The sequence below is a fragment of the Vollenhovia emeryi genome, unplaced genomic scaffold, assembly GCF_000949405.1.
Source record: "Vollenhovia emeryi isolate VEMERY1.0 unplaced genomic scaffold, V.emery_V1.0 DF939136.1, whole genome shotgun sequence".
NCBI lineage: Eukaryota > Metazoa > Arthropoda > Insecta > Hymenoptera > Formicidae > Vollenhovia > Vollenhovia emeryi.
The window spans coordinates 1,121,252-1,131,913 of record NW_011967230.1 but is presented as its reverse complement, the minus strand read 5'-3'; the positions used below and the strand labels follow the sequence as shown (position 1 = coordinate 1,131,913).

Sequence of the window (10,662 nt, the reverse complement as noted above, 5' to 3'; positions counted from 1 at the left end):
CCCGAGTTCTAGTTTCGAGAAATGTGTAGCCAATCAGCTTGCAGCTATTCCATAAAAGCTACAAGTTGATTGGCTACACTTTTCTCGGAACTAGAACTTGGACCAGGTTCTAGCATCGTGGACACAGGTCTATAAAAAGCTTCGCGAATTACGCACTCACGTGTGTAAAAATTGTACACTTGGATATGCAGTGCAGCTTACAGTTACATCTCGGCAGGATTTCCGAATGACGTCGAAAATAAAAATATACCTACAAAACATTTGTAGATGCGAACGCGATATTGGAATCTCGCGCGCAAGCTCCAGAGCGGCTGTTGCAGTGGTTGCAGTCGCAAAATACTGTTCTGTGATAACATCTTTAAGCGCAGTTCAAAACAAAGCAAAATTTTTCGCGAAATCGAAGTGTTAAATTACTGATTACACTGAAAAAAATTTCTGGTTGAATATGGACGAACCAGATAATTCCTGTAGGATTTACCAGAATTCCTGTAGGATTTACCAGAATTCCTGTAATCCTACAGAAATTCTGGTAAATCCTACAGGAATTATCTGGTTCGTCCATATTCAACCAGAAATTTTTTTCAGTGTACGTTGCTTCCTTTTACATTGCGACAACAATTATCGATACGAAAGTCGGGGGAATTTTACATATCGCGGTTGACACGCGTTTGACCGCGGTCGGCTCTCATTTTGAAGGAAGGAAGGGCTCGCGTGTTTCTTCCACGCGTCAAATTCTCGAAAGGAAAGTCGCTGCAACGAAAACCCGACGGTTTTGCCTCGAACGTATCGGTATCCCGGAAATGGCACAGTTAATGTCGTCGCGCGCGGTAAAAAAAAAAGAAAGAACACCGCGAATTCCCTCTCTGGCCGAGCAGAAAGTTCGCTCGCGCGCGGACCGCCAACATTGTTCTAGTTTTACGATATCGATACGGCAGGCTAATCGATTTATTTGTCGCGCCGCATACGCAAGCGTGACTCCTGAGTCATTTCCAGTAGGACATGATTCGATAACGAGTACATCCGTGCACGGCGAACGTTCGCGCCGTCACGGATTCACGTGCGCCTAAAGCACGTTATTATTAGCGCGTTATTGAGCAGCACGCATAAATAGTTATACAATATATGTGAGAACGGGAGTTCGTTTCTTCTCCGCACGAACTCGCCGTTTCGAAACGATCTTCTCCACCGCCGTGGAAATAATCTCGATTTCAAAATTTAACAGAGGGAGAGAGAGAGAGAGAGAGAGAGAGGGGGGGAGGGGAGGAAATTAAACTCCCGAATCCGTCCTGCTGCACTTGCGCGCTTTCTTATTGTTTTCAAGCGCGTTTTCCATAAAATCCTTATCTGCATCGATAAGACAAGAATAAATCCGCGTTTGAACTTTGCACAATCGACGATCCGTAAATAATGAATTGCGATCGCGCGCGCGATCGGCTTGTCTGAAACTTTCGAACGTATTTTCTTGAATAAACCACTCGTTCCCGTGCGCGTCCGGTTGCTCCCTTTTTCGCGCGTAAGCCGCGCGCTATTTTCGTAAATTCCCTCGGTCGCGCGCGCCCGATCGATACAAATTAAAACCTTTGATCGCGCGCTTTTCGAATCGGATCCCGCGCCGTAATCGGATTTATAAAGGCCGGCTTTTATTTTTTATTAAAAAAAAGGGTGGGGGGAGGGAGATTCCGAATCGCCGCGCGTTACGTCGAAACGTACGCTGCCATCGGGCGCACCCGACGATGGCACGATTTAGAAGCTTACGGTCATCGTGCGACCTATATTGGCCGCAAAGTGCTGAATTCATTATTGCCTCCGAGTGCCGCGCGCTAACGTTAATAATAATACGGCGAGATAATTCAATCGTGCCTCCGCGTCCTACGCTAGGTCGCCACGATGTCACTATTTTCGTTGCGAGCAAAATGCTCGTTGGATAGAAATTGCAGGTTTCGCGGACGATTAAGTCACCCTTTACCCTATACGCTCGACGTCATATCGGTAGTACAAATTCACTCGGCGGGAATAATACGGTAAGGTTCTCCACCGCCGCCGCCGCCGCCGCGCCCTTTAATCGTGACGTGGGTGACCCTCTCGTTATGACGTAGGCGCGAATTAGTGTCATTGTTCAGATCTGCGGCTCGTCGGGGGGGTTTACCGGCGAGCGCGGATTTGTCCGTCACGAACGAATGCGGGTGGAAAATCTCCCTGTCCTTCCTTCAAGCCCGAGGAAAATGTGACTCGGACAAATCTCGTGCTTGCTCGTTCGATCCTTCGAATGCTGATGTAACCGGAGCGTTCGGTTTTTCTTTTTTTTCAATGTTTCTAATCGGGTCCTCCTCGTTCTGTCGCCACAGAGGGATGACACGAGTCTACTGGCGCAGTTCTTCTACGCCGACGAGTCTCTGAACGCGGTTGCCTGCGAGCTGGACTCCTTCGACGGCCGGCAGGAGCCAGAGAGATGCACGACGCTGGTGAATCAGCTGCGACACTGTCAGGATAAGGTGCTGACGATCTGCAATCAGATAATGGACGACTTGATCCCGGAGAGCCGCGCCAATCGGGACTTCAGGGTGAAGTTCCCCGACGACGTGATGCAGGAGAATCTGGCCGGGCAGCTCTGGTTCGGGGCGGAATGCCTGGCGGCCGGCTCCTCGATCATGAACCGGGAGGCCGAGAGCTCGGCCATGCGGCCGCTAGCGAAGGCTCTCACCAAGTCGCTGGAGATCGTCAGGAACTTGCTGAGAGAGCACGCGCTCAAGGGTCACATGAACTTGAAGGTATTGAACGGATCGAGTAAGATCCGTCGGCCCGTTTGACGTTGTCGTTCGTACAATTTTAATACCCTACGGTGCGAGGTAAACGAAAGAGATTCATTAGGATTCGATAGGTTTTGGGAAGAAACACGACTGTCGATTTTATTCATTCGATTCTCCTGCTTATTGTCTCGCATCAAGTTTACGATTTGACGAGTAATCAGGCGCACTGATAAGCATTGTTTCTTCCCAGGCGCAGAATCCCCTCGAGCCGTCCTTGGAGAAGCTCATTGAGTCGTTGAAGATCTTCGATCGACTGTTTGCCGATTTCGAGCTGTGCTACGTCGGCGCCATGGTGCCGGTGAAGTCAACGAAGGAATACGAGCAGCAGGAGCTCGTGTGCGTGCTGTTTTCAGAGACCTTGCAGCGGGCGCTTGAACGCGGGCTGTTGGACCAAGCGGATGTAGACAACTATGAGCCAGCTTTGATGTTCACTATTCCCCGCCTGGCTATCGTCTCGGGGCTTCTGGCACCGCCTGGAGGACCGTTGTGCCTCAACTCGCCCGACACCATAAGCGAGATGTTTAGACCATTTAGAGTAAGGAATTGACTTGGAAATCGTCCAACGAATTTATTAAAAAATCCCCATCTGTATGATATTGTAAGCATGCAAAAAGTAGTCGTAGCCTTTTCAATTTATGATACGTCGATAAGCATTCATTTATCATCTCGTAGCTGAGTGTCGTATAAGTCTCCTCGCTTGACCGAGGTATGCGATAAATTTTTAACAAACACTCGTAATTTTGCAGACTCTCCTTCTCAAGATAAGAGAGCTATTATGGACGTTAAACAACCGCGAGTTGTACATGTTGGAGAAGCTTCTATGCTCGAACGAGGAACCGTCAAGCTCGATTACGCACTCGACGAAATCGGCGTGTCAGGACATACCGGATTTGGAAGAATACGTTCATAACTTTTATACCGGTTATCCGAACTGCAAGGAATTTATTGTCGATTTCTACACTGTGACGAGAAACACGGGCAGCAACATGGACGAGGTGGCGAACGACGCGGTTCAGTCGTTGGACGAGGGCAGCAGGAGTGATCAGTTACCGAGCAAGAGGCGCGAGCAGGGTAGAAGTGGGCGTAGGAGGAAGAGAAATGCGGAAACCGAGTCTGAATATTTAAACATATCCTCGGACGAATGTGATAGTAATGTAATATGTGACAGCGCCGAAAAGATGCAGCAGAGTGATGGGGAAAGTGTTGGTGAACGAATGCAATACGAACGGGAACTGTCTGACGCTTCGCGCGACATCGGGCAGTTCCTTCGCGACTGTGATTCAGTTTCTAATGACGGGAACGACGCGAGTCCCGACTCGATGGTGCAGAGTGACGTTGGGACGTTCATTCCCGTCGCGGGTACCAGCGCCTCGGACACCGTCGAGGACATGCGGACCGAGGAAAGCCTCGTCGTCCCCGACCTGGCGAGAATATTCGAGGGATACTCCGACAACATGGAGATCCCGCAGATGCAATATTTGCTTAACCAAGTTGTTCGCGAAAATATCGACAGCGAGGCGCACATATCCGAGAACGCTTTATCCGATCCAGACGCCAAGGAGCTTATCTCGGAGGCGAATAAAACGCTCTCGAATTTCCTGTTGGACTCTAGCGAATGTCCGAACGAGATCTCGGAGCAAACAGACTCCGGCATATGTACGGTAATATCGTCCGAGAACACCAGCTTGTACGACAAGAGTCCGGAGGAGAAGAAGACTTTCGATAACGAGATTCAGCAAGAGAGCGTCGGTGTGTCGGACGAGGAAGACGTGCAGGAGAACACCAGCTATTCTTGCTCTAACATGAACTCACCAAAGAAGAAGAATCCCGCTATTGCGGAGAACTCGTGCGTTTGCGGCACGAAGAGCGCTGGCAAAACGCCTACCTCGGATCATTCGATCGAGGTGCCCGGTCTGCATTCAAACGGAGACAGAGAGTCCACCGGCAAAAACATTCCACGGATATCATCCAACTTCGATGGCACTAACGAGGAGTTTATTGGCGTCGCTTACGGTAACGGCCAGTTGACTCTCTGCGATTCCAATCAATCCACCTTTCAGATAAACTATTCTGAAAATTGGGAAAATCTCAATTTGAACATAGACGCGTCGAGTTCCAGGAAGGAGTTCTGGGATGATTTAAAATGCGAAAATTGCCCGTCCACTTCTCGAAGTATCGAGAAAGTCGAGAGTAGGATAGAGAGGTACGTGCAGGACAAGTCGAGGAGAACGAGAGACGAGAAGCAACGACGGCGACACCAGCACAAACTCGACCGAAACACGCACAAAGCTCACAGCAGACTGGGAGAGAAGAGACACAACCTGCATATTATGCGGGTGACCACGAGCACCGACAGCTCCAGGTCGAATTCCACGGATCGATGCTTGAACGCACGATTGACCAGCCTCGGGGCTGGTCTGCATCTCGGCCAAAGCACCAGACAGATGCCGAATTTCGGCAGTCGCAGCCCTCACATAAGCCCGCGACTTCATCACTTCGAATCGCGCGGGCAATGCTGTTGCAATCTCGGTAAGCATTGCGTGAACAAACACTCGCCGCACAGCAGAAAGTTGCTCGACCATAGAAGATCCAAGTCCGAGCAGATCGCCAGAATGAAGGAAAGAGATATCGAGAAGAGGGGGAGATACGAACGGGATAAATATGCACATTTGGAACCTAGCAAGAGAAAACCTGGGAGCAGAAATAATCTGATGAACGACGGATTGGGCCCGAGAACGGACAAGAGCGGCTTGGCGACTGAGATCGCGACTACGCCGCAGAACGTAGTTTGTCACGAATATCAAAGTGCAAAGGACGCGCGCAGAGCTGCGCGGGCAGTGAGATTGGTCAACGCGTCGACGGTATCTGGCGTATATTTAAATCCTCATCAATCTTTGACCTACAAACCCGACGTAGCGTCAAGTTCCAGTTGTTCAAGCTGCTGCGATTCGAGTTCAGAGACCAGCGAGTTTCACAGCGACTGTCAGGACGACGAGGAGATTGCGCTGGCGATGCAAGCCGCCGAGATCGCGAATAGAAATCAGATCAGAGCTAAATTTCGGTAAGAGAATGCATTGTTACTTAGTGTAAACGATAACGTGATTATTCTTCGAGCCGCTCCTCTATCAGCATGTTTAAAAGATATTGATATTTACTAAATGTCGAAATTAGAAAATTTACTAATATATAGTTTGTTTTCCAGGATAACATAAAATACTATTATTACATTTCCAGATCGTCGGAAGATCTTGTCCATCGCCTCTTCGTTTGTATAGCAGGTGTGGCAGACCAATTGCAAACGAACTTTGCATCGGATTTGCGGAACATTTTGAAGTGCGTTTTTCTCATGAACAGTAGTCAAGCAATAGAGGACGTTGAAGAATCGAAGGACCAGGTTTTAGCTTCCACGGTGAATGCACCAATAGACACGGCGGAGACAGAAAGTATTCATGAGCGGCAAGAGTCGTTACCAGAATACGAAGATGTAGACGAAACCGCTGTGATAAACGACCGAAGTATGGATATATCGACTCTTTCATTCCTGAATTTTACCTAATAAATATGTGTCTGCCCGTTGTTAGTATCTGAATCAATTTTTCAAATTTGATCGTGTATGAATTAAACAATGATTTAATATTTATTAAATATTCAGTTCAAAATATTCCTTCCAAAGACAAAGATCTAAACCTTCAATATATTAAAATAAAAATAATAAATAACTGTAAAATTATTTGTTATATACGAATATAACAAATTAAATGTCTTAGCTTCGATTTTATGTGAAATATGGTACAATGTAAATTTTTCAGTACTGAGAAGATTTATTTTTTGCTCAGAAATTGAAGAAGTTACTAAGCTTCTCCCAGGAAATAGACACGTATTATTTGACATGTAATTGCATAAGAAATTTATATTGAATATAGTCCGTTTTTCGCTTCTATAGTTTCTCCTGTCACTGAAAGGGGGGAGGAATGCGTCGAGAGAGCGCCTACTTGGGTGCCGGACAACGATGCGCCAAGGTGTATGGCCTGCCAGGCAGGATTCACGGTTGTGCGACGTAGACACCATTGCCGAAATTGTGGTAAAGTGTTCTGTGGTCGTTGCAGCAGCAACAACGTTCCACTGCCTCATTTCGGGCACACGAAACCCGTGAGGGTGTGCAACAGGTGTTTTCTGTATCAAGTGACGCCTTTTACGGTTTCTCAAGTCTCGTCCACCAGATGAATGTTTCCGAAGTGGCTTGTAAATCCGGTTATTTTCTATCGAATTCCCTACGTGACACATTTCCTTTCCAATATAGCAGATATTTGCGCAAATTCAAGCAACCATACTTTTCATCAATAAAATAAGTAAATATCCTTGTATTTTATAGGAACAAGTTTCGAAGTTTCGTTAGAACATGTAATCATGTGATATTCTCATACGGTGTTGAAAAGTTTAGTTCAATGAATTAACCGCTGCTTCGTTAGCCGAGACACTTATTCAACTAGACAATTGGAAGTAAGTTTTTGAAATATTGGACTATATATATTTACTCCTCTTCTCCATTTTTATTCCTTAAGTGAATATAAAGGTACACTGAATATATATCGAAAGATCTGGTGACATTTCGATTTATCCAATTTTTTTTTCAATGTATAATTTGTAAAATAATAAAGAAGAACACTGTAGAGAGACGCGTTTGTACAATAACGAACTGAGAAATTGGAGGAAAATCGCCTGTCACTAGATCACTTATGTACGTTATTTTTACACTTGTGTGCACTTAATCTATAAAGTTAGATATATAGGCGCTAATCGCTCATATTTTTACAATCAAACTATAAATAGTGTACATACACCTGCGTAATGTATAATGTGTACATGTATGGGAATACGTATGCACGTTTAAACGAGTAACGATAAGGAATGACAGAACGAAAAAATTTCGCGTTCAATAGTTGGGTCACGCCGTAACTTATACCGCGAGATAGAATTTCTAAACGTCTACTGCCCGTTGAAGTGTTTTGGAGTATATACACACAGGTGCGTTAGCACACACCACTAGCTCCTGTGCCAAATTTACGACAATAAGTTTCCTCTTTCTTATATCTCGCACGAATTTGGTTCCTATTGGAAAGCTCGTACAAGATACTTCCGATTACTGCGAAACATTGTGTTACGTTAAAGGTCTGGATACCGCGAACTGTATTCGTGATAGACGATTACTCGCCGTAGTACATACGTGCGCTCCACGATTGACAAAAAGTATGAATGTACGAATCTTTTGCTCATTGACGTTTCATGAATTTGTCGCGATTTAATATTAATTTCAATTAATATATTTGTATATCGTTATCAATTTTGTTTCCAGTTACATTTTATTGTAAGACGTTGGTTTTCACGAGATGTGAAAAGATATAATAAATTTCATAACAGCTTTCCTCAAATTTTCGTTTTTAACGAATCTCAATTCGTTATTGCATTGATATCCAAAAGTCAATACAAATGACACGAATTCAAATTCGTGGTTTGACTAGTGGCAATTTTGAATGTGTATATAATATACATAATTTTAAAAAGTTTACTTTCATTTAAAAAAACTTGATAGAATCGAAAACGTATCAATGTGAAAATAAGTACGCGTCACGATCATGTATAAACGATTGTATAAACGGCGAGTCGATTGACTGCGATTAACATCATGCAACGCTGAACGTTAATTGAAAACGTTGTATATCAATAATCTGATCATTTAGACACGTAATTATGATTATCGAGTTTCATATGAACGTAACGTATAATAACGTTCTCTAAAAATAACGAATAACTGATATCACTCGGCGCGAACGGATTAGGAAATCGTTATGTATTATAATCGCGTGTGTGCGTATTGTAAACTACAGGTAAGACTTTTTACTATTTGAAGAAAAAAAAATTGTATAATATCTACGGAACAGTGCTTGTAAGTTCGTGAGAAAGTGTTAGCGGGGAAGAAATAAAAAAAGAACTTATTTCTGTAAGGAGCACATCGAGTAGGGGGTATAATCTTTAGATTACAGATGTTTAGACGGAGAGTTATTTTTTACATGTAATCGATGCCTTGCTAGAATATCGCGCTTTCGATTTCGAATGCGACGAAGGAAGCCTCCGGCTGAAAAAAGAAGTCTAGCGATTAAGCAGGAAACCGCTGCTAAGCATCTCATCTCCCTTATATATGTGCGAATCATTTTGGTAATCAGGTTTTCCCCTGTGCCTAAATTATCACAGGCACCGAACTATATTAATAGTGGAATGCTCCGACGCGCCCGAAAGATGATCCGAGAGAGATTTGAAAAGGTCTCGTGTGTCTCTCTCTTCTTTCTCTCTCAGAAAAATAGTCTAATAAACTTATTTGATGTTCTATAAAAGAATATAGTAGTAAAATATAGTAGTAAAATACTAGAACAATATATTGATAGCAGATTCGACCAGAATTTGTTGTAGATTAGCATTTATATTCGCATTGAGCTTGTGTGTTCTTTTCCAGTAAAGCTTGCTGCGACAATTTATTAATAAGATTTAATTAAATTAATTGAAAATATGAAATGGAAAAAAGAATAGAACTTTCTTCTTGTGGAAACAAAGAACTGTCAATGTAATTCCATAGCAATCACCGATCGACTCATATTCAGCAAATTTTTAATTCGGCTTCACTTTACGTATGTACCTATATGATTGGTATATATGAAATTTATTAAAGAACTAAAAAATTGAAAGAAACTTTTGAGAAGCGTGGCACTGCGCCTAATCTAATTCTCTCTCTTTTTCTCGGTGCAAACACATTTCGTGCGAGGCTTATGTGGGAAGAGGGGAATTCCAGTATTACCATAGTTCAGTGATCGCAGACTAACCTGTGAATATAAATTAAACGAAAAAAAATAATAAAAGGGTATAAAAAGGGAAAAAGAAAGAAAGTAGATGTGTAAAAAAAAAGTGACGAAATGAAATGAGATATATAGATTGGATCAAAAGCCACAATGTCGCGAATAAATTCGAATAAAGGAAAGCTTCATTTATGCGAAATGAAAATTAAAAGTACAATATACAATATTGATGATTGGTTGATATTGGCGGAATTGACATTGTAGAAGAGAACTGAGGCTTGTTTTAAAACAACTACTTTAACGATAGTTCGTTAACTAGCTGCAATGTCATTTCTCTTTCGGCGCGGTGATTTTGGTCCACTCGATATGTCGAGGGGGCTTACGATTTGCCAATTAATCAAGACATTTCCATTACGAGGCGACAGAGTGTGCCCCTCTGAATTATTTTTGTATTATTTGCCTAAGTGTACGCATAGAAACGTATTCTTAGCGCGTTTGACGTTTGATGTTGGAACGAGGGATCGTCGCGAAAGGCGCGTAATATCGGTTGGCCGGGGTAATGATCGATAACAATGTGTAACCAATGATAAAATGTTATTATTAATTGCTATTGACCATAGTACTGGACACACCGAATTCACTTCGATCGATATCGGAAGGCTAACGATGTACGACGTTATGTCACGTGTCACACGATTTTCAAGGAACGGAAAGAAAATATTTGTAGAATTATAGATGGACGTGTATATGCGTGTGTGTATGTATTTGTGCGTGCAAATAACAACTATTCGCAATATTACATCGCGGGACGAAATGTCTCTTTAATATTTGAATGCACTGTGGTTTCGGTAATGGATGTATTCAAACACGAATATAAATAAAGTTTGTTAATTAAAATGTTCCAGTCTCTCACTGTCTTCGGATACCAAAATCTGTCGAGAACAGATCTTGCAAGGCGTCCGCCACGAATCCTTCTCGACGAACCAAGTAGGGATTCATGTTAGTGAGCA

General features: G+C 43.5%; 1 protein-coding gene across 1 annotated transcript in view; it reads left to right on the top strand.

Moving 5' to 3' along the window:
* Positions 1 to 10,549, top strand: part of LOC105567582 (lateral signaling target protein 2 homolog) — a 22,262-nt gene extending 11,713 nt beyond the window's left edge. The window contains exons 2-6 of the mRNA XM_012022541.1: positions 2,346 to 2,768; positions 2,998 to 3,342; positions 3,554 to 5,868; positions 6,042 to 6,322; positions 6,751 to 10,549. Of these exons, the coding sequence (XP_011877931.1) occupies positions 2,346 to 2,768; positions 2,998 to 3,342; positions 3,554 to 5,868; positions 6,042 to 6,322; positions 6,751 to 7,031 (3,645 nt within the window). The 3' untranslated portion in view covers positions 7,032 to 10,549. The remainder of the gene's footprint in view (positions 1 to 2,345; positions 2,769 to 2,997; positions 3,343 to 3,553; positions 5,869 to 6,041; positions 6,323 to 6,750) is intronic.
* Positions 10,550 to 10,662: the final 113 nt, after the last annotated feature.